Genomic DNA, 24,921 nt, shown 5'->3' with positions numbered 1-24,921 from the left:
GGACACAGGGACATGAGGACACATGGACATGGGGACACAGGGACACACGGACATGGGGACATACGGACATGGGGACATACGGACATGGGGACACACAGACACGGGGACACACGGACGTGGGACGCATGGACACGCGGACAAATGGACATGGGGACATGGGACACACAGACATGAGACACACGGACACGGGGACACAGACACGAGGACAAACGGGCATGAGACACCCGGACACGAGGACACACGGACACAGGGACACACAGACATGAGACACACGGACATGGGGACACATGGACATGAGACACACGGACATGGGGACACACTGACACACGGACACGGGGACAAACGGACGTGGGGACAAATGGACATGGGACACACAGACATGAGACACACGGACACAGGGACACAAGGACACGTGGACACACGGGCATGAGACACACGGACATGGGGACAAACGGACACGGGGACACATGGATATGGGGACACACGGACAGGAGACACACGGACATGAGGCACACGGACACAGGGACATGGGACGCACAGACATGGGGACACACGGACGTGGGGACAAATGGACATGGGGACATGAGACACATGGACAAGGGGACACACGGACACGGGGACAAATGGATGTGGGGACACACGGACACGGGGGCACACGGACACGGGGACACACGGACATGGAATGCGGACTTGGGACACAGGGACATACAGACATGAGACACACGGACATGGGGACACACGGACAGGAGGACACACAGACATGAGGCACACGGACACAGGGACATGGGACGCACGGACACGGGGACACACGGACATGGGGACAAATGGACATGGGGACATGAGACACACGGACACGGGGACACACGGACATGAGACACATGGACATGGGGACATACGGACATGGGACGCACAGACATGGGACACAGGAACATGAGGACACACGGACACAGGAACACATGGACATGGGGACACACAGACATGAGACACACGGACACAGGGACATGTGGACACAGGGACACATGGACACGGGGACACACAGACGTTGGGACACACGGACATGGGGACGCATGGACACGGGGACAGATGGACACGAGACACACAGACATGAGACACATGGACGTGGGGACAAATGGACATGGGGACACACGGACACGGGGACACACGGACATGGGGACACAGACATGAGGACAAACGGACATGAGACACACAGACACAGGGACGCATGGACATGGGGACAAACGGACATGGGGACATGGGACACACAGACATGAGACACACGGACACGGGGACACAGACACGAGGACAAATGGGCATGAGACACACGGACATGGGGACACACGGGCATGGGACACATGGACATGAGACACACGGACACGAGGACACACGGACACGGGGACACACGGACATGGGGACACACGGACACGGGGACACACAGACATGGGAATGCAGAGACACGGGGACACCTGGATATGGGGACACACAGACATGGGGACACACGGACAGGAGGACACACAGACATGAGACACACGGACACGGGGACACAGACACGAGGACAAACGGACATGGGACACATGGACAAGGGGACACACAGACATGAGACACACGGACATGGGGACATACGGACAAGGGAACACACGGACATGGGGACACACAGACACGGGGACACACGGACAAGGGGACAAATGGACATGGGGACAAATGGACATGGGGACACACAGACATGAGACACACGGACATGAGACACACAGACATGGGACACACGGCCATGGGGACACACGGACAGGAGGACGCACCGCCATGCGGACACGCAGACACTGGGATACAGGGATGTAGGGACACACGGACACGGGGACAAACAGACGTGGGGACACACGGACAGGAGGACACACGGACACGGGGACACACGGACACTCGGCCACAGGACACACAGCCATGGGGACAGACAGACAGAGGGACAAGCAGACATGGGGACACATGGACAGAAGGACATACGGAGACGGGGGCAAACGGCCATGGGGACACACGGACAGGAGGACAAACGGACATGGGGACACAGGGACACACAGCCATGGGGACAAACAGACATGGAGACACACGGACAGGAGGACACACGGACACCGGGATATGGGGATGTAGGGACACACAGGAGGACACACGGACAGGGGGACACACGGACACGAGGACACACGGACAGAGGAACGCACGGCCACGGGACACACGGCCATGCGGACAAACGGACATGGAGACACACGGACACGGGGACACAAACACTGGGATATGGGGATGTAGGGACAGACGGACAGGAGGACACACGGCCATGGGACACACGGACAGGGGGACACACGGACACGGGGGCACACGGACAGGAGGACACGCGGGCACACAGACAGACGGACAGACGGACACACTGCCATACGGACAGATGGACACACGTGGACACACAGCCATACGGACATGCAGCTGTACGGACAGATGGACACACGGCCATGCAGACACAGACAGACGGACACATGGACACACAGCCATACAGACAGATGGACACACAGACAGACGGACACACGGACACACAGCCATAGGGACACACGGACAGGTGGACACGTGGCCATGGGACACACGGACAGATGGACACATGGACACGCAGACAGACGGACACACAGCCAGACGGACAGACGGACAGACAGCCATAGGGACACGCGGACAGATGGACACAGTCACACGACCATACGGACACACAGCCGGACAGACAGACACACGGACTAAACGGACACGCAGCCAGACGGACAGACGGACATACAGCCATAGGGACACACGGACAGATGGACACGTGGACAGATGGACAGATGGACAGACACGGACACACAGCCAGACGGACAGACGGACACACGGACAGACAGACAGATGGACACACAGCCATAGGGACACGTGGACAGACGGACACACAGACACACAGACACGCGGACAGACGGACACACAGACACACACAGGCACACACTCGGACGGACAGACAGACATACAGCCATAGGGACACACGGAGACATGGGCACACGGACAGACGGACACACAGCCAGACGGACAGATGGACACACATGGACACACAGCCAGATGGACAGACGGACACACGGACAGACGGACACATGGACAGACGGACACATGGACAGACAGACACACGGACAGACGGACACACGGACACGCAGCCAGACGGACAGACGGACACGCAGACACGCAGCCAGACGGACACACGGACACGCAGCCAGACGGACAGACAGACACAGACACGCAGCCAGACGGACAGACAGACACACAGACACGCAGCCAGACGGACAGACGGACACACAGACACGCGGACAGACAGACACACAGACACGCGGACAGACGGACAGACGGACACACGGACACGCGGACAGACGGACACACGGACACACAGACACACGGACACACGGACATGCAGACAGACGGACACACGGACACACGGACAGACGGACACGCAGCCGCACGGACACACAGACACGCAGCCAGGCGGACAGACGGACAGACGGACACGCAGCCACCGCTGCCCGCCGGTTCCCCGGCCGGAGGCGCGGCCGTGACGTCACTCGCGTGGCCCCGCCCCCTTTTTTCCCCCTGCCCGCCCGGTGGGCGTGGCTCTGCTCCGCGGTGGGCGTGGCCTGTATGCAAATCCCCGCCCCTCCCGCTCGGGTTCCCCGTCTTCGCGCTCCGCTCCGCCGCTCCGGGACCCCCCGCCCCCCCCCCTCCCCACCGGACCCCCCCGCCCTCCCCACCCCCGATTTTTTTTTGCCCCCCCCCCCTCCTCAAATCCCCCCCCCCATGCAGGTCTCCATCGCCTGCACCGAGCAGAGCCTGCGGAGCCGCAGCGCCGACCTGGGCGGAGGAGGAGGAGGAGGAGGCGGGGGGGGGGCGGGAGGGGGGGGGGTTCGAAGCGGGGGGGGGGGGCGGGGGGGTTGGGGTCGCGCCCCCCCCTTCATCCGGACCCGGGGTTGGGGGGGGGTCCGGTGCGGGGATCGGAGGGAGGGGAGGGGGGGGAAAGGAGGAGCCAAAGGGATCGGAGCGGCGGGGGGGGGCGGGGGGGGGGCGCCGAGGAAAGGGTCGCCGGCGGGACCCCCCAGACCCCCCCTCGGGGAGGGGATGAAGTATAGGTATGGGGGGGGGGGGAATGGGGGCGTCGGGGGGGTCATGGGGGGGGGCGGAGGGGGGGGGTTGTTTCCCATGGGGGGGGCAGTGGGGGGGGGGGTTCCATTGGGGGGGGGGGGCGTGGGGGGGCTGGTTTCCCATGGGGGGGGCAGTGTGGGGGGGGTGGTTCCATTGGGGGGGGGGCCTCGGGGGGGGGTTTCCTATGGGGGGGGCAATGGGGGGGGGGGTCACGGTCCCTCGGGGGGGGGTAAATGGGGGCATGGGGGGGTCGTGGTCACTGGGAGGGGGGTTGTTTCCCATGGGGGGGGCAGTGGGGGGGGGAGGTTCCATTGGGGGGGGGCAATACGGGGGTTAGGTTTCATGGGGGGGGCATGGGGGGGTTATTTCCCATGGGGGGGCAATGGGGGGGGGGTCACGGTCCCTTGGGGGGGGGGGAAATGGGGGCATGGGGGGGTCGTGGTCACTGGGGGGGTTATTTCCCATGGGGGGGGGGGATGGGGACGGGGGACGGGGGGGTTGGTTTCATTGTGGGGGGGGGCAGTGGGGATGGGGGGGGGTCCCGATCCCTTGGGGGGGGGGGAGAAATGGAGGTATGGGGGGGGGCAATGGGGATGGGGGGGGTCGTGGTCCCTTGGGGGGGGGGGGGAAATGGGGGGGGTCGTTGTCACTGGGGGGGGGGGCAATGGGGATTTTGGGGGGGGGTCAGTTCCATGCGGGGGGGTCATTGGGTGTCGTGGTGCTTTGGGGGGGGGGGGGATGGGGTTCAATTTGGGGGGGGGGGGCAGGGGGGTGTCAATAGGTGCTGGGGGGGGGCAAATAATAACCCCCCCCCCCCCGGTTTTGTCCCCATGCAGAAACCTGGGGAAGTCGGGGCTGCGGGTTTCCTGCCTCGGCCTGGGTGAGGGGGGGGCACGAAAATGGGGGGGGGGCGCAAAAATAAGGGGGGGGGGCAGCAAAGGGGATGCGGGGGGGGGATTAAAAGGGGGGGGGGATTAAAAGGGGGGGGGGATTAAAAGTGGGGGGGGGGAGGAAGGGGGGCGGGTCGCTCCTTGTTTCCCCCCCCCCGTGACATTTTTTTGTTGCCCCCCCCCCCCGCTGCTGACCCCCCCCCAGGAACGCGGGGGACGTTTGGGGCGCAGGTGTGTGAGGAGGTGAGGACCCCCCCCATAAATATTGACCCCCCCCCATAAATATTGACCCCCCCCCATCCCAAAATTGTGAGACCCCCCCCCCCCCCCAAATCCTGGTTCCCAATATTTTGACCCCCCCCCCCATCCCCAAATTGTGCCCAAGCCCCCCCCCCAAATTGAGACCCCCCCCAAATTGTGACCCCCCCCCCAAATTGAGACCCCCCCAAATACCCAAATTTGGACCCCCTCCCCAAATTCTGACCCCCCCACAAACTGTGACCCCCTCCCCAAATTGAAACCCCCAAGACCCAAATTGTGACCCCCCCAAAAATTGTGACCCCCCCTCCCCATTTGTGACCCCCCTCCCCAAATTGAGACCCCCAAGACCCAAATTGACCCCCCCTAATTGTGACCCCCCCAAAAAATTGTGACCCCCCCCACAAACTGTGACCCCCCCTCCCCAGATTGAGCCCCCCCCCAAATTGTGACCCCCTCCCCATTTGTGACCCCCCTCCCCAAATTGAGACCCTCCCAAATACCCAAATTGTGACCCCCCCAAATTGTGACCCCCTCAAGACCCAAATTGACCCCCCCCCCAAATTGTGACCCCCCCATTCCCAAATTGTGACCCCCCCCAAACTGAGACCCTCCCAAATACCCAAATTTTGAGCCCCCCACCCCAAATTGTGACCCCCCCCCACAAACTGTGACCCCCCTCCCCAAATTGAGGCCCCTGCAAATTGTGACCCCCCTCCCCATTTGTGACCCCCCCCCCAAATTGAGACCCCCCCAAATACCCAAATTTTGACCCCCTACCCCAAATTCTGACCCCCCCACAAACTGTGACCCCCTCCCCAAATTGAAACCCCCAAGACCCAAATTTTGACCCCCCTCCCCAAATTGTGACCCCCCCAAAAAATTGTGACCCCCCCCCACAAATTGTGAGCCCCCCTCCCCAGATTGAGCCCCCCCCCAAATTGTGACCCCCTCCCCATGTGTGACCCCCCTCCCCAAATTGAGACCCCCCCCAAATTGACCCCACTCCCAAATTATGACCCCCCCCCCCCAAACCGAGACCCCCACCCATTAAATCTCATCCCAAATTTTGACCCCCCCCCCCCCCCCCCAAACTGTGACCCCCCCCCCAAAATGATGCCCCCCCCCCAGGACGCCGCCTGCGTGCTGAGCGCCGCATTCGACGCTGGGGTGAATTTATTTGATGCCACCGGCGCTTCTGGGAGGTAAAACGGGACCCCCCCCCAAAAAAAAACGGACCCCCCCCCCCCAAAAAAAGCGGACCCCCAATATTGAGGGGGGGGGGGCACACACGGTTACCCCCCCCCCCCCCAATTTTCCCATAGGGCTGAGCAGACGCTGGGCAACATCCTCAAGAGGAAAGGCTGGAGGTGAAGGGGGGGGGGGTTATGGGGCTGATGATGGGGGGGGGCTTTTGAAAGGGGGGGGGTGATGATGGGGGGGGCTTTTGGGTGCCCCCCCCCCCCAGAGAAAAATAGTTTATTTCTTCACTTCTCCCCCCCCCCCCCCCAAGGCGCTCCAGTTACGTGGTCACCACCAGGATCTGCTGGGGGGGGCGGTGAGTGCGGCTGGGGGGGGCAGGAGGAGCTGCGGGGTGGGGGGAAGATGTGGGGCACGAGGAGGAGCTGTGGGGCACAGAGCAGAGCTATGGGGCAGAAGGAGGAGTTATGGGGCACAAGGAGGATCTATGGGGCACAAGGATCTATGGGGTACAAGGATCTATGGGGCACAAGGAGGAGCTGTGGGGCACAAGGATCTATGGGGCAGGAGGAGTTATGGGGGCACAGAGCAGAGCTATGGGGCAGAAGGAGGAGTTATGGGGCACAAGGAGGATCTATGGGGCACAAGGATCTATGGGGTACAAGGATCTATGGGGCACAAGGAGGAGCTGTGGGGCACAAGGATCTATGGGGCAGGAGGAGTTATGGGGGCACAGAGCAGAGCTATGGGGCAGAAGGAGGAGTTATGGGGGCACGAAGCAGGGCTATGGGGCACAAGGAGGAGCTGTGGGGCACAAGATGAGCTATGGGGCACAAGGATCTATGGGGCACAAGGAGGAGCTGTGGGTCACAAGATGAGCTATGGGGCACGAGGAGCTATGGGGCACAAGATGAGCTATGGGGCACAAGGATCTATGGGGCACAAGGAGGAGCTGTGGGGCACAAGGAGGAGCTATGGGGCAGAAGGAGGAGCTGTGGGGCACAAGGAGGAGCTGTGGGGCACAAGGATCTATGGGGCAGAAGGAGGAGCTGTGGGGCACAAGGAGGAGATGTGGGCCACAAGGAGGAGCTATGGGGCAGAAGGAGGAGCTATGGGGCACAAGGAGGAGCTGTGGGGCACAAGGATCTATGGGGCAGAAGGAGGAGCTGTGGGGCACAAGGAGGAGATGTGGGCCACAAGGAGGAGCTATGGGGCAGAAGGAGGAGCTATGGGGCACAAGGAGGAGCTGTGGGGCACAAGGATCTATGGGGCAGAAGGAGGAGTTATGGGGGCACGAAGCAGGGCTATGGGGCACAAGGAGGAGCTGTGGGGCACAAGGGGGAGCTATGGGGCACAAGGAGGATCTATGGGGCACAAGGATCTATGGGGCACAAGAAGGATCTATGGGGCACAAGGAGGAGCTATGGGGCACAAGGATCTATGGGGCACAAGGAAGAGCTATGGGGCACAAGGAGGAGCTATGGGGCACAGAGGGATGCTGTGGGGCACAAGGAGGAGCTGTGGGGCACAGAGAGATGCTATGGGGCACAAGGAGGAACTGTGGGGCTTGAAGGGATGCTATGGGGCACAAGGATCTATGGGGCAGAAGGAGGAGTTATGGGGGTACAAAGCAGAGCTATGGGGCACAAGGAGGAGCTATGGGGCTTGAAGGGATGCTATGGGGCACAAGGATCTATGGGGCACAAGGAGGAGCTATGGGGCACAGAGAGATGCTATGGGGCAGAAGGAGGAGCTATGGGGCTGTGGGGCACAAGAAGGATCTATGGGGCACAAGGGGGAGCTATGGGGCTTGAAGGGATGCTATGGGGCACAAGGATCTATGGGACACAAGGAGGAGCTGTGGGGCACAGAGAGATGCTATGGGGCACAAGGGGGAGCTATGGGGCACAAGAAGGAGCTATGGGGCACAGAGCTGTGGGGCACAAGGATCTATGGGGCAGAAGGAGGAGCTGTGGGGCACAAGATGAGCTATGGGGCACAGAGGGATGCTGTGGGGCACAAGGAGGAGCTATGGGGCACAAGGAGGAGCTGTGGGGCACAAGAAGGATCTATGGGGCACAAGGAGGAGCTATGGGGCTTGAAGGGATGCTATGGGGCACAAGGAGGAGCTATGGGGCACAAGGATCTATGGGGCACAAGACGAGCTATGGGGCACAGAGGGATGTTGTGGGGTGCAAGGAGGAGCTGTGGGGCAGAAAGGGATGCTATGGGGCACAAGGGGGACCTATGGGGCACAGAGCAGAGCTATGGGGCACAGAGCAGAGCTATGGGGCAGCCGTGGGGTGACACCATCTCTCCCCCCACCCCCTCAGATCTGACCGCGGTCTGTCACGGAAACAAGTGCTGGAAGGTGAGCCGTGGGGCTGGGAAAGATCTGTGGGGCGGGATGTGTGGGGCTGGGGAAAATCTATGGGGTGGGATGTGTGGGGCTGGGAAAGATCTATGGGGTGGGATGTGTGAGGCTAGGGAAAATCTATGGGGTGGGATGTGTGGGGCTGGGAAAGATCTATGGGGTGGGATGTGTGAGGCTAGGGAAAATCTATGGGGCTGGAAAAGATCTATGGGGCTGGGAAAGATCTATGGGGTGGGATGTGTGGGGCTGGGAAAAATCCATGGGGCTGGGAAAAATCCATGGGGCGGGATGTGTGGGGCTGGGAAAAATGTATGGGGCTGGGATGTGTGGGGCTGGGAAAAATCCATGGGGCCGGATGTGTGGGGCTGGGAAAAATCCATGGGGCTGGGAAAAATCTATGGGGTGGGATGTGTGGGGCTGGGAAAAATCTATGGGGCTGGGATGTGTGGGGCTGGGATGCGTGGGGCTGGGAAAAATCTATGGGGCTGGGAAAGATCTATGGGGCCAGATGTGTGGGGCTGGGAAAAATCTATGGGGCTGGGATGTGTGGGGCTGGGAAAAATGTATGGGGCAGGATGTGTGGGGCTGGGAAAAATCTATGGGGCTGGGATGTGTGGGGCTGGGAAAAATCTATGGGGCTGGGATGTGTGGGGCTGGGAAAAATCTATGGGGCTCGGAAAAATCTGTGGGGCTGGGATGTGTGGGGCTGGGAAAAATGTATGGGTCTGGGAAAGATCTATGGGGCGGGATGCGTGGGGCTGGGAAAGATCTATGGGGCGGGATGTGTGGGGCTGGGAAAAATCTATGGGGCTGGGAAAAATCTATGGGGCTGGATGTGTGGGGCTGGGAAAGATCTATGGGGCTGGGAAAAATCTATGGGGTGGGATGTGTGGGTCTGGGAAAAATCTATGGGGCTGGGAAAGATCTATGGGGCCAGATGTGTGGGGCTGGGAAAAATCTATGGGGCTGGGATGTGTGGGGTTGGGAAAAATCCATGGGGCTGGGATGTGTGGGGCTGGGATGTGTGGGGCTGGGAAAGATCTATGGGGCGGGATGTGTGGGGCTGGGAAAAATCTATGGGGCTGGGAAAAATCTATGGGGCTGGATGTGTGGGGCTGGGAAAGATCTATGGGGCTGGGAAAAATCTATGGGGTGGGATGTGTGGGTCTGGGAAAAATCTATGGGGCTGGGAAAGATCTATGGGGCCAGATGTGTGGGGCTGGGAAAAATCTATGGGGCTGGGATGTGTGGGGTTGGGAAAAATCCATGGGGCTGGGATGTGTGGGGCTGGGATGTGTGGGGCTGGGAAAGATCTATGGGGCGGGATGTGTGGGGCTGGGAAAAATCTATGGGGCTGGGAAAAATCTATGGGGCTGGATGTGTGGGGCTGGGAAAGATCTATGGGGCTGGGAAAAATCTATGGGGTGGGATGTGTGGGGCTGGGAAAAATCTATGGGGCTGGGAAAAATGTATGGGGCTGGGATGTGTGGGGCTGGGAAAGATCTATGGGGCGGGACGTGTGGGGCAGGGAAGAATCTATGGGGCGGGACGTGTGGGGCTGCCCCATAACCGCCCTCCCAGGGCTGCGCGGCGCCCTGCAGCGGCTGCAGATGGATTACGTCGATGTGGTTTTCATTGGGCCCCGGCCTGGCCCCGCCCACACCGAGGGTAAGCCCCGCCCACCTCGCTAAGCCCCGCCCACATCCCCTTAAGCCCCGCCCACCGGGCGATGCCCCGCCCCCTGATTGGGGCGTGAGGGTTGGACCCTCCTTCCTCTTCTCCCTATTGGTCCACCCTCAATCAGGCCCCGCCCACTCCCCTAAGCCCCGCCCCGTGGGTGTGGAACCTCCTTTCTCTTCTCCCCATTGGTTCACTCTCCGCAGGCCCCGCCCCCTCAGGCCCCTCCCCATTGGTTCCCACCCCCTTCCGTCCCTGCCCTTATTGGTCACGACTACTTTAGGCCCCGCCCCCTTTGAGCCACACACCCCTCAGGCTCCGCCCCCATTGGTTCCCGCCTCGTTAGGCTCCTCCCCCTCAGGCCCTGCTCCCATTGGCCAGCACTGCTTTAAGCTCCTCCCCTTAGACCCACGCCCCTCCAATCTCCACCCCATTGGCTCCCGCCCCATTAGGCCCCGCCCCCTCAGAGCGACGCCTCCCCCGTTCCCCGCATCCCATTGGCTCCGCCCCGTTCGGCCCCGCCCCCTTAGAGCCGCATCCCATTGGCCCCGCCCCCGCTGGACCCCGCCTCCTCGGGCTCCTCCCCCTCAGGCCGAACTCCCATTGGCCGCCGGAGATTTCGATCCCTCCCCCTTTGTGCCGCACCCCCTCAGGCCCCTCCTCCATTGGTCCTCGCCCCGTTAGGCCCCTCCCCTTTAAGCCCCGCCCTCCCCAAGCCCCGCCCCTCACCTCTCTCTCTTCCCCCCCACAGGGCCCGACCCGACCCTGCGCCTCCTGCGGCTCGAAGGTACTGGGGGCCGCAGCCCCGTGCAGCCCCATAGCCGCCCCATAGCTGCCCCATAGCCGCCCCATAGTCACCCTATTGCTGCCCCATAGCCGCCCCATAGTCACCCTATTGCTGCCCCATAGCCGCCCCATAGCCGCCCTATTGCTGCCCCATAGCTGCCCCATAGTCACCCTATTGCTGCCCCATAGCCGCCCCATAGCCGCCCCATAGCTGCCCCATAGCCGCCCCACAGCTGCCCCATAGCTGCCCCATAGCCGCCCCATAGCTGCCCCGTAGCTGCCCCATAGCCGCCCTATTGCTGCCCCATAGCCACCTCATAGCTGCCCCACAGCTGCCCCATAGCTGCCCCATAGCCGCCCCATAGCCGCCCCATAGCCATCCCATAGCTGCCCCATAGCCGCCCCATAGCTGCCCTATTGCCGCCCCATTGCTGCCCCATAGCCACCCCATAGCCACCCCATAGCCGCCTCATAGCTGCCCCATAGCTGCCCCATAGCCGCTCCATAGCCGCCCCATAGCCACCCCATAGCTGCCCCATAGCCTCCCCATAGCTGCCCCATAGCTGCCCTATAGCTGCCCCATAGCTGCCCCATAGCTGCCCTATAGCTGCCCCATAGCCGCCCCATAACTGCCCTATAGCTGCCCCATAGCTGCCCTATAGCCACCCCATAGAGCCCCATACAGCCCCACAGCCGCCCCATAGCTGCCCCATATACAGCCCCATAGCCCCCATACAGCCCCCACACACCCCCCATTGATCCCATACCCCCCCCAGCTCCCCCAGAGCCCCCCACATCCCCTGCCCCCCCACAGCCCCCATTGATCCCATAGACCCCCCCACAGCCCCCCCACACCCCCCTTTGATCCTACAGCCCCCCATACAGCCCCCATAGACCCCCCCACATCCCCTCCCCCCCATCCAGCCCCCCACACCCCCCATTGATCCCATAGACCCCCATACAGCCCCCACAGCCCCCCCAAAACCCCCTCCCCCCATCCAGCCCCCCCCACAGCCCCTCCCCATCCCCCCCCCACCCCCTCCCCCCCATCCTGCCCCCATCACCCCCCCCTTCCCCCCCCAAAAACAGCCCCCCCACAACCTCATCCCCCCCTTCAGAGACCCCATAGCCCCCCCCATTGATCCCCCCCCCACTCAGCCCCATAGACCCCCCCACACCCCCATTGATCCCATAGCCCCCCCTGCAGCCCCCCCCCATTGACCCCACCCCCCAGCCCCATAGACCCCCCCACCCCCTCCCCCCATCCAGCCCCCATCACCTCCCCCTGTAGCCACCCCAAAACACCCCCCCCACAACCTCATCCCCCCCCTCAGAGACCCCATAGCCCCCCCATTGATCCCACACCCCCCACTCAACCCCATAGACCCCCACACACCCCCCATTGATCCCATCCCCCCCCCCTACAGCCCCCATAGCCCTCCCTGCAGCCCCCTCCCCCCCCATTGACCCCACTCCCCCCACAGCCCCCATAGACCCCCCCCCACCCCCTCCCCCCATCCAGCCCCCATCACCCCCCATCCCCCCCCCAAAAACAGCCCCCAAACAGCCTCATACCCCCCCTCAGAGACCCCATAGCCCCCCCCATTGATCCCACCCCCCCCCCCAGCCCCATAGACCCCCCCACACCTCCTCCCCCCCCATCCAGGCCCCCCCACACCCCCCATTGATCCCATAGACCCCCATACAGCCCCCAGAGGCCCCCCAAAACCCCCTCCCCCCATCCAGCCCCCCCCACAGCCCCTCCCCATCCCCCCCCCACCCATTGACCCCACCCCCCCATCCAGGCCCCCCCAAACCCCCCATTGATCCCATCCCCCCCCTACAGCCCCCATAGCCCCCCCTGCAGCCCCCCCCCATTGATCCCACCCCCCCCGTCAGCCCCATAGCCCCCCCCCATCCCCCATTGATCCCATCCCCCCCCCCACAGCCCCCATAGCCCCCCCCAAAACACCCCCCCCACAACCTCTCCCCCCCCTCAGAGACCCCATTGCCCCCCCCATTGACCCCACACCCCCCCCAGCCCCATAGACCCCCCCCCACCCCCTCCCCCCCCATCCAGGCCCCCCCAAACCCCCCATTGATCCCATCCCCCCCCTACAGCCCCCATAGCCCCCCCTGCAGCCCCCACCCATTGACCCCCCCCCAGCCCCATAGACCCCCCCACACCCCCCCATTGATCCCATCCCCCCCCACACAGCCCCCATAGCCCCCCCTGCAGCCCCCCCCCACCCATTGATCCCACCCCCCCCCTCAGCCCCATAGACCCCCCCCACCCCCTCCCCCCATCCAGCCCCCATCACCCCCCCATACCCCCCCCCAAAAAACAGCCCCCCCACAACCTCATATCCCCCCTCAGAGACCCCATAGCCCCCCCCATTGATTCCACCTCCCCCACAGCCCCATAGACCCCCCCACACCCCCCATTGATCCCATATCCCCCCTACAGCCCCCACAGCCCCCCCAAAACCCCCTCCCCCCATCCTGCCCCCCCACAGCCCCTCCCCATCCCCCCCTTAACCATTGATCCCACCCCCCCCACCCCCTCCCCCCCCATCCAGCCCCCATCACCCCCCCATTCCCTCCCCCCAAAACAGCCCCCCCACAACCTCATACCCCCCCTCAGAGACCCCATAGCCCCCCCCCATTGATCACACCCCCCCGCAGCCCCATAGACCCCCCCACCCCCTCTCCCCCATCCAGCCCCCATCACCCCCCCCATACCCGCCCCCCAAAAAACAGCCCCCCCACAACCTCATACCCCCCCCCCAGAGACTCCATAGCCCCCCCCATTGATCCCACACCCCCCTCAGTCCCATAGACCCCCCCACACCCCCATTGATCCCATAGCCCCCCCTGCAGCCCCCCCACCCATTGATCCCACCCACCCCACAGCCCCATAGTCCCCCCCCACCCCCTCCCCCCCATCCTGCCCCCCCATCACCCCCCATACCCCCCCCAAAAAAACAGCCCCCCCACAACCTCAAACCCCCCCTCAGAGACCCCATAGCCCCCCCCATTGACCCCCCCCCACAGCCCCATAGCCCCCCCCACACCCCCTCCCTCCATCCAGCCCCCCCCACACCCCCCATTGATCCCATCCCCCCCCGACAGCCCCCATAGCCCCCCCTGCAGCCCCCCCCCATTGACCCCACCCCCCCCCCAGCCCCATAGACCCCCCCACCCCCTCCCCCCATCCAGCCCCTCCCAAACCCCTCATTGATCCCATCCGCCCCCTACAGCCCCCATAGCCCCCTCTGCAGCCCCCCCACCCATTGATCCCCCCCCCAGCCCCATAGACCCCCCCACACCCCCCCATTGATCCCACCCCCCCCCCACAGCCCCCATAGCCCCCCCCAAAACACCCCCCCCACAACCTCATCCCCCCCCTCAGAGACCCCATAGCCCCCCCCATTGATCCTATCCCCCCCTCTCAGCCCCATAGACCCCCCCCACACCCCCCATTGATCCCACAACCCCCACAGCCCCCATAGACCCCCCCACCCCCTCCCTCCCATCCAGCCCCCCCCACTCCCCCCATTGATCCCATCCGCCCCCCGCACAGCCCCCACAGCCCCCATACCCCCCCCAAAACACCCCCCCACAACCTCATCCCCCCCTTCAGAGACCCCATAGCCCCCCCCATTGATCCCACCCCCCCCCCAGCCCCATAGACCCCCCCACACCCCCCATTGATCCCATAGCCCCCCCTGCAGGCCCCCCACCCATTGATCCCACCCCCCCCCAGCCCCATAGACCTCCCCCACCCCCTCTCCCCCATCCTGCCCCCCCCATCACCCCCCATACCCCCCCCAAAAAACAGCCCCCCCACAACCTCAAACCCCCCCTCAGAGACCCCATAGCCCCCCCCCATTGATCCCACCCCCCCGCAGCCCCATAGACCCCCCCACCCCCTCCCTCCCATCCAGCCCCCCCCACACCCCCCATTGATCCCATCCGCCCCCCGCACAGCCCCCACAGCCCCCATACCCCCCCCAAAACACCCCCCCACAACCTCATCCCCCCCTTCAGAGACCCCATAGCCCCCCCCATTGATCCCACCCCCCCCCCAGCCCCATAGACCCCCCCACACCCCCCATTGATCCCATAGCCCCCCCTGCAGCCCCCCCACCCATTGATCCCACCCACCCCACAGCCCCATAGACCTCCCCCACCCCCTCTCCCCCATCCTGCCCCCCCCATCACCCCCCATACCCCCCCCAAAAAACAGCCCCCCCACAACCTCAAACCCCCCCTCAGAGACCCCATAGCCCCCCCCCATTGATCCCACCCCCCCCAGCCCCATAGACGCCCCCCACCCACCGCCCCCCATCCAGCCCCCCCCACACCCCCCATTGATCCCATATCCCCCCTACAGCCCCCACAGCCCCCCCAAAACCCCCTCCCCCCATACAGCCCCCCATCACAAACCCCCCATCCCCCCCCCAAAAAACACCCCCCTCACAACCTCATACCCCCCCTCAGAGACCCCATAGCCCCCCCATTGATCCCACCCTCCCCCAGCCCCATAGACCCCCCCACACCCCCCATTGATCCCATCCCCCCCCCACCGGCCCCCATAGCCCCCCCTGCAGCCCCCCCACCCATTGTTCCCCCCCCACAGCCCCATAGTCCCCCCCCCACCCCCTCCCCCCCATCCTGCCCCCCCATCACCCCCCATACCCCCCCCAAAAAAACAGCCCCCCCACAACCTCAAACCCCCCCTCAGAGACCCCATAGCCCCCCCCATTGACCCCCCCCCACAGCCCCATAGCCCCCCCCACACCCCCTCCCTCCATCCAGCCCCCCCCACACCCCCCATTGATCCCATCCCCCCCCGACAGCCCCCATAGCCCCCCCTGCAGCCCCCCCCCATTGACCCCACCCCCCCCCCAGCCCCATAGACCCCCCCACCCCCTCCCCCCATCCAGCCCCCATCACCCCCCCATACCCGCCCCCCAAAAACAGCCCCCCCACAACCTCATATCCCCCCTCAGAGACCCCATAGCCCCCCCCCATTGATCCCACCCCCCCCCCAGCCCCATAGACCCCCCCACACCCCCCATTGATCCCATAGCCCCCCCTGCAGCCCCCCCACCCATTGATCCCACCCACCCCACAGCCCCATAGTCCCCCCCCCACCCCCTCTCCCCCATCCTGCCCCCCCCATCACCCCCCATACCCCCCCCAAAAAACAGCCCCCCCACAACCTCAAACCCCCCCTCAGAGACCCCATAGCCCCCCCCCATTGATCCCACCCCCCCCAGCCCCATAGACGCCCCCCACCCCCTCCCCCCCCATCCAGGCCCCCCCACACCCCCCATTGATCCCATATCCCCCCTACAGCCCCCATAGCCCCCCCTGCAGCCCCCCCCCATTGACCCCCCCCCAGCCCCATAGACCCCCCCACAGCCCCCATTGATCCCATCCCCCCCCCACAGCCCCCACAGCCCCCATACCCCCCCCAAAACACCCCCCCACAACCTCATACCCCCCCTCAGAGACCCCATAGCCCCCCCCCCACCCCAAATCCCCCCCCCCATAAGGGTCCGTGTCCCCCCCCCCCAGAGCTGGTGCGGGCGCTGAGCGACGCCATCGAGATGGGGCTGGCGCTGTACTGGGGCACGGCGGGATGGGCCCCCCCCGACGTCATGGTGGGAGGGGGGGCGATTTTGGGGGGGGGGGGGGCGTGGGGATTTGGGGGGAGGGGCCGTGGGATGTGTGAGATTGGGGGGGGGGAGGGGAATATGGAGGGGGGGGGGGCAAAGGGGGGAGATGGGGGGACCAAGGGGGGGGAAATGGGGGGGGAATGGGGACCTGGGGGGGGGCAAAAGGGGGGAGATGGGGGGGTAAAGGGGGGCATGGGGGGCAAAGGAGGGGAAATGGAGGGGCATGGGGGAGATGGGGGGGCAAAGGGGGGGATGGGGGGGGCATGGGGACCTGGGGGGGGGGCAAAGAGGGGGAGATGGGGGGGCAAAGGGGGGAGATGGGGGGGGGAAAGGGAGGAAATGGGGGGGAAAGGTGGGGAGATGGGGGGGCAAAGGGGGGAAATGGGGGGGGGAAAGGAGGGGAGACGGGGGGCAAAGGGGGGAAATGGGGGGGCGTGGAGGGAGATGGGGGGGCAAAGGGGGGACCTGGGGGGGGGCAAAGGGGGGAGATGGGGGGGTAAAGGGGGGCATGGGGGGGGCATGGGAGGAGATGGGGGGGCAAAGGAGGGGAGATGGGGGGCAAAGGGGGGCATGGGGGGCAAAGGAGGGGAAATGGGGGGGCATGGGGGAGATGGGGGGGCAAAGGGGGGGATGGGGGGGGCATGGGGACCTGGGGGGGGGCAAAGAGGGGGAGATGGGGGGGCAAAGGGGGGGAGATGGGGGGCAAAGGGGAGATGGGGGGGCAAAGGGGAGCATGGAGGGGGGCAAAGGGGGGGAGGGGGGGCAAGGAAGGGAAATGGGGGGGGGTGTGGAGGGAGATGGGGGACAAAGGTGGGGAGATGGGGGGGCAAAAAGGGGGAGATGGGGGACAAAGGGGGGCATGGGGGGCAAAGGGGGGGAGATGGGGGGGCATGGGGGAGATGGGGGGTAAAGGGGGGCACGGGGGGGCAAAGGGGGGCATGGGGGGGGCAGAGGAGGGGAAATGGGGGGTAAAGGGGGGGAGATGGAGGGGCAAAGGGGGCAGGTGGGGGGGAGGCAAATGTGGGGAAATGGGGGGGGGGCATGGGGACCTGGGGGGGGGCAAAGGTGGGAGGGGGGGCATGGGGGGAGATGGGGGGGTAAAGGGGGGCATGGGGGGGCAAAGGGGGGAAATGGGGGGGGCGTGGAGGGAGATGGGGGGCAAAGGGGGGAGATGGGGGGGCATGGGGGGAAATGGGGGGGCAAAGGATGGGAGATGGGGGGGCAAAAGTGGGGAGATGGGGGGCAAAGGGGGGCAAATGGGGGGCAAAGGTGGGGAGATGGGGGGCAAAAGGGGGGACATGGGGGGGCAAAGGGGGAAATGGGGGGGGCGTGGAGGGAGATGGGGGGCAAAGGGGGGGAGATGGGGGGCAAAGGGGGGCATGGGGGGGTAAAGGGGGGGAGATGGGGGGGAGATGAGGGGGTGTGGGGACCTGGGGGGGGGGAAAGGGGGAAGATGGGGGGGGCAAAGGGGGGAAGGTGGGGAGGGGGGGAGCTGGGGGGGGTGTGGAGACCCGGGGGGGGGCAGAGTGGGGGAGGTGGGGGACCGTGGGGACATGGGGGGGGGGGGGGTAAAGGGATCAGGGGGGGTGAAGGGGGGGGGGAGATGAAGGGGGGCATGGGGGAGATGGGGGGGTTAAAGGGGGGAAAATGGGGGGGTGTGGGGACCTGGGGGGGGCAAAGGGACCTGGGGGGGGGAAGTGGGGGAGATGGGGGGGGGCGAAGGGGGAGAGGTGGGGGGGGCATGGAGACCTGGGGGGGGCAAAAGTGGGGACATGGGGGGGGGGGGGTGTGGGGACCTAGAGGGGGGGCAGAGGGGGGGAGGTGGGGGCCCATGGGGACCTGGGGGGGGGAAGGGGGGGAGATGGGGGGTAAAGGGGTGGGGGGGGGGCAAAGGGGGGAAATGGGGGGGGGGGCATGGGGACTTGGGGGGGGGGATATGTGGGGTCAGAGGGGTGGGGGGGGCAAAAATCTTGGGGGGGTCCATAATGGGGATATGGGGGGGGTGAGGGGGCACGGGGGTCGTGGGGGGGGGGTTGGTGGGAATATCGGGGTGGGGGGGGGCATGGAAGGGGTTGGGGGGGGGCATAGTGGGGATATGGGGGGGGGGGGGATTTGGTGGGAATATGGGGAGGGGGGGCCGGGGGACTTGGGGGGGGGGGCATGGGAAGAGCTGGGGGGGGGTCCATAGTGGGGATATGGGGGGGTGGGGGGGTCAGGGGAACTTTTGGTGGGGGGGATATGTGGGGTCAGAGGGGGGGGGGGGGCAAAAATCTTAGGGGGGGTCCATAGTGGGGATATGGGGGGGGGGGGTCAGTGGAACTTTTTTTTTGGGGGGGGGGGGGGGATATGTGGTCAAAGGGGTTGGGGGGGGGGCATAGTGGGGATACGGGGGTGGGGGGGGGATTTGGTGGGAATATGGGGGGGGGTCGGGGAAACTTGGGGGGGGGGGGCATGGGAAGAGCTGGGGGGGGGGGTCGATATTGGGGATACGGGGGGGTGGGATGTGATGTGGGGGGGGGGGGCGGGGTGTATGTGGGGTCAAAGGGGTGGGGGGGGGGAGGAGGGGAAGTGGGGGGGGGGTGGGGGGGTGACAGCACTATGTGCCATTGCCCCCCCCCCCCCCCGTTTTTCTGCCCCCCCCCCAGGAGGCGTACGCTGTCGCCCGTCAATTCAAGCTGGTGGCCCCGGTTTGCCAATGGGGGGAGCTGCCCCCGGAGCCCCGCCTCTTCCGGCAGATCGGTGGGGGGGGGGGGCTTTTTTTTTTTGGGGGGGGGGTTATGGGGGGGGTCTATGGGAAGAGTGGGGGGGGGTGGGAAGGCTGTGCTGCGTGGGTTTATGGGGGGTTTATGGGGTGGGGGGGGCACTTGGGGAGGGTGTCGCTGCCCTGCGTGGTGACATGGGGGGGCATGGGGGGGCACATAGGGGCATGGGGACATAAGAGGACATGGGGGGGCATGGGGACATTTGGGGACATTTGGGGACATGGGGGGGCATGGGGACATGGGGGGGGTCATGGGGGGGCACATAGGGGCATGGGGACATAAGGGGACATAAGGGGACATGGGGGGGCATGGGGGGGCATGGGGACATGGGAGGATGGAGGGGCATTGGGGCATGGGGGGGACATGGGGACAGTGGTGACATGAAGGGGCATGGGGGGCATGGGGGGGTCATGGGGGGGCATGGGGACATGGAGGGCATATGGGGACATATGGGGGGTCATGGGGACATACGGGGACATTGGGACATGGGGGGATATGGGGGGATGGGAGGATGGGGGGGCATGGGGGGGCATGGAGACAGGGGGGCATGGGGACAGTGGTGACATGGGGGGGCATGGGGACATGGGGGGGCACATAGGGGCATGGGGACATAAGGGGACATGGGGGGGCATGGGGGTGTGGGGGGGCCATGGGGGGGCCATGGGGGGGCATGGGGACATGGAAGGGGTATGGGGACATATGCGGGGTGTATGGGGGGACATGGGGACATGGCGGGGGGGCATGGGGACATGAGGGGGCATGGGAACAGCAGTGACATGCGGGTATGGGGGGGCTGTGGGGGGGCACGGGGACATGCAAGGGGTATGGGGACGTATGGGGACAAGGGGGGGCATGGGGACATGGGGGGGCATGGGAACAGCAGTGACATAGGGGGTGTGAGGGGACATGGGGGCATGGGGACATATGGGGACATGGGGGCATGGGGGGGCATGGGGACATGGGGAGGCATGGGGACAGTGGTGACATGGGGGGGGCATGGGGACATGGGGGGCACATAGGGGCATGGGGACATTTGGGGACATGGGGGGGCATGAGAGGTCATGGGGACATATGGGGACATTTGGGGACATATGGGGACATGGGGGGGCATGGGGACATGGGAGGATGGAGGGGCATTGGGGGCATGGAGACATGGGGGGGCATGGGGACAATGGTGACATGGGGGGTATGGGGGGCATGGGGACATGGGGGGGCATGGGGACAGTGGTGACATGTGGGGGGCATGGGGACATGGGGGGGTACATAGGAGCATGGGGACATAAGGGGACATAAGGGGACATGGGGGGGCATTGGGACATGAGGGGCATGGGGGGCATGGGAGCATGGGGGGGCATAGGGGGCATGGGGACATAGGGGACATGAGGGGACATAGGGGCATGGGGGGGCATGGGAGGGACATGGGGGCATGGGGACATGAGGGGCATGGGGGGGCATGGGGGGGACTTGGGGACATGAGGGGGCATGGGGACATGGGAGACATGGGGACATGAGGGGCATGGGGGTGTAGGAGGGCCATGGGGGGGCCATGGGGGGGCATAGGGACATGGAAGGGGTATGGGGACATATGGGGACATGGGGGGACATGGGGACATGAGGGGGCATGGGAACAGCAGTGACATAGGGGGTGTGAGGGGACATGGGGGCATGGGGACATATGGGGACATGGGGGGATGGGGGGGCATGGGGGGGCACATAGGAGCATGGGGACATAAGGGGACATGGGGGGGCATGAGGGGGCATGGGGACATGGGGGGGCATGGGGACATATGGGGACATGAGGGGACATTTGGGGACATGGGGGGCATTGGGACATGGGCGGTCATGGGGACATTCGGGGACATTTGGGGACATTTGGGGACATGGGGGGGCATGGGGACATATGGGGACATGAGGGGACATTTGGGGACATGGGGGGGCATTGGGACATGGGCGGTCATGGGGACATTCGGGGACATTTGGGGACATTTGGGGACATGGGGGGGCATGGGGACATGGAGGGCATATGGGGACATATGGGGGGTGTATGGGGGGACATGGGGACATATGGGGACATGGAGGGGCATGGGGACATATGGGGACATTGGGACATGGGAGGGCATGGGGACGGTGACATGGGGGGTATGGGGGGCATGGGGACATGGGGGGCACATAGGGGCATGGGGACATAAGGGGACATGGGGGGCATGGGGACATTTGGGGACATTTGGGGACATGGGGGGACATGGGGACATGGGAGGATGAAGGGGCATTGGGGCATGGGGGGGACATGGGGACAGTGGTGACATGAAGGGGCATGGGGACATGGGGGGCACATAGGGGCATGGGGACATAAGGGTACCTATGGGGGTTTGGGGGGGGCATGGGGACATCGGGGGGCATGGGGACATATGGGGACATAAGGGGGCATGGGGGGGCATTGGGACATGGGCGCTCATGGGGACATTTGGGGACATTTGGGGACATGGGGGGGCATGGGGGGCATGGAGACATGGGGGGGCATGGGGACAGTGGTGACATGGGGGGTATGGGGGGCATGGGGACATGGGGGGGCACATAGGGGCATGGGGACATAAGGGGACATGGGGGGGTATGGGGGGCATGGGGGGGCATTGGGACCTGGGGGGTCATGGGGACATATGGGGACATTTGGGGACATGGGGGGGCATGGGGGGCCATAGGGGGACATGGGGGGGCATGGGGACATTTGGGGACATTTGGGGACATAGAGGGACATGGGGGGGGCATGGGGGGCATTGGGACATGGGGGGGCATGGGGACATTTGGGGACATTTGGGGACATGGGGGCCATAGGGGGACATGGGGGGGCATGGGGACATTTGGGGACATTTGGGGAGGGGTTGGGTGCGGGGCTGTGGGTCAAAGCTGTGCCCCCCCCCCCTCCCCATCACCGCCCCCCCCACAATGAAGGTTTGGGTGCTGTCACGTGGTCCCCGGTGGCCCCCGGCCCCGCCCCCGATGAGGAGCTGCTGCCCCACGGCCCCCCCGCCCCCAAGGTACGGCTGCCCCACAGCCCCCCGTGTCTCCGTGCCCCCCCATGTCACCCCATGCCACCCCATGTCCCCAAACGTCCCCATGCCCCCCCATGTCCCTCTATGTCCCCAAATGTCCCCAAATGTCCCCATGCCCCCCCATGTCCCCCTATGGCCCCCCATGTCCCCCCATGTCCCCAAATGTCCCCATATGTCCCCATGACCCCCCAGGTCCCAATGCCCCCCCAAGCCCCCCATGCTCCCCATGTCCCAAAATGTCCCCATGTCCCCATATATCCCCATGCCCCCCCATGCTCCCCCATGTCCCCTTATGTCCCCATGCCCCTATGTGCCCCCCCATGTCCCCATACCCCCCATGTCACCACTGTCCCCATGCCCCCCCATGTCTCCATGCCCCCCCATGCCCCCCCATCCCCCCATGTCCCCATATGTCCCCATGCCCCCATGTCCCCTCACACCCCCTATGTCACCGCTATTCCCATGCCCCCCCATGTCCCCATACGTCCCCATGTCCCCCCATACACCCCCCATATGTCCCCATATGTCCCCATATGCCCTCCATGTCCCCATGACCCCCCCATGACCCCCCCATGTCCCCACATGTCCCCATGCCCCCCATGCCCCCTCATGTCCCCCCATGTCCCCATGTCCCCATGCCTCCCCATGTCCCCCCCATGCCCCCCCATGCCCCTATGTCCCCTCATGTCCCCCTCATCTCCCCATGTCCCCATGCCCCCCCATGCCCCCTCATGTCCCCCCATGTCCCCAAGTCCCCCCCATGCCCCCATGCCCCCCATGCCCCCCATGCCCCTATGTCCCCTCATGTCCTCATGTCCCCCATGCCCCTATGTCCCCCCATGTCCCCATGTCCCCATGCCCCCCCATGCCCCTATGTCCCCCCATGTCCCCATGTCCCCATGCCCCCCCATGCCCCTATGTCCCCTCATGTCCCCATGTCCCCTCATGGCCCCATGCCCCCCATGCCCCCCATGCTCCTATGCCCCCCCATACCCCCTCATGTCCCCCCATGTCCCCGTACCCCCCCATGCCCCCATGTCCCCTCATGTCCCCATGTCCCCATGCCCCCCCATGCCCCCCCATGTCCCCATGTCCCCCATGTCCCCATGTCCCCCCATGTCCCCGTGCCCCCCTCATGCCCCCATGTCCCCCCCATGCCCCCATGCCCCCCCATGACCCCCCCATGTCCCCGTGCCCCCCTCATGCCCCCATGTCCCCCCCATGCCCCCATGCCCCCCCATGACCCCCCCATCCCCCCCCATGTCCCCATGCCCCTCCTGCCCCCATGCCCCCCCATGACCCCCCCATGTCCCCCCCATCCCCAGGGCAGCGACGCCGCGCGCCGTGCGCCACTGAAGGTGGAAGAGCTGCAGCCACTGGCCCAGCGCCTGGGCTGCTCGGTGCCACAGCTGGCCATCGGTGGGGACACGGGGCCGGGGGGGGTGGGATGAGTTGGGGGGGGGGGGGGGCAGATTTTGGGGACGCGGTGACACGTGATTTGTGCCCCCCCCCCCAGCCTGGTGCCTGCGTGCGGAGGGCGTCAGCTCGGTGCTGCTGGGGGCTGCCAGCCCTGAGCTCCTCCGTGAGCAGCTGCGGGCCCTGCAGGTGAGAATTGGGGGGGGGGGGCAGACAGAGCCGACCCCCCCTCCCCTCATTAATTGCCCTAATTAACCCCCCCCAGGTGCTGCCCCTGCTCTCCCCCCCCACGCTGCAGGATCTCCAGGCTCTCCTAGGGGATGCCTAAGCCCCTCCCCCCTTCGCGCCTGATTGGCTGCGTCCTGCATAAGCCCCACCCCTCGGCGGGGCCGGGCCACGCCCCCTAGCTCTCCCCAACCAATCCCAGTGTGGGAGGGGGGCGGAGCCACTCGGCGCAGCCCCGCCCACCCCACCGTCGGTGACCAATAGCAATAATACCTCCCCTCTCCACGTGGTGTGGGAGGGGTTTCGAAGCACAAGCCCCGCCCCCTTTCCCCCAATCCACCAATCGCAGCGCTTCCAGTGAGGGGAGGGGCCCCGGTTGGCTCCTCCCCCCCGAGCCTCCATGCCTGGAGGTTGGCAATAAAGTGGCTT

The 24,921-nt window shown here is 65.5% G+C and overlaps 1 protein-coding gene across 3 annotated transcripts; it reads left to right on the top strand.

Annotated features, from left to right (window-relative positions):
• Positions 1-4,084: 4,084 nt before the first annotated feature.
• On the top strand, positions 4,085-24,921 carry LOC116240361 (voltage-gated potassium channel subunit beta-2-like). Of its 3 annotated transcripts, XM_090129423.1 has the most exons (15): positions 4,088-4,154; positions 5,004-5,047; positions 5,263-5,300; positions 6,447-6,520; positions 6,641-6,685; positions 6,829-6,873; positions 8,849-8,886; positions 10,471-10,557; positions 11,318-11,353; positions 16,939-17,024; positions 19,685-19,778; positions 22,751-22,836; positions 24,177-24,270; positions 24,368-24,456; positions 24,533-24,921. In XM_090129423.1, the coding sequence occupies exons 1-15, from the start codon at positions 4,144-4,146 to the stop codon at positions 24,593-24,595; spliced, it is 930 nt and encodes a 309-aa protein (XP_089985549.1). In that variant the 5' UTR covers positions 4,088-4,143; the 3' UTR covers positions 24,596-24,921. The 3 variants fall into 3 exon arrangements, with proteins under 3 accessions (XP_089985551.1, XP_089985549.1, XP_089985550.1); XM_090129425.1 differs by lacking the exon at positions 24,368-24,456 and having other exon boundaries at positions 4,085-4,154; XM_090129424.1 differs by lacking the exon at positions 11,318-11,353.

The sequence above is a fragment of the Phasianus colchicus genome, chromosome 36 (assembly GCF_987193195.1).
Source record: "Phasianus colchicus chromosome 36, bPhaCol1.hap1.1, whole genome shotgun sequence".
In the NCBI taxonomy this organism is placed as follows: domain Eukaryota; kingdom Metazoa; phylum Chordata; class Aves; order Galliformes; family Phasianidae; genus Phasianus; species Phasianus colchicus.
This window is presented reverse-complemented; position numbering and strand designations above follow the sequence as displayed.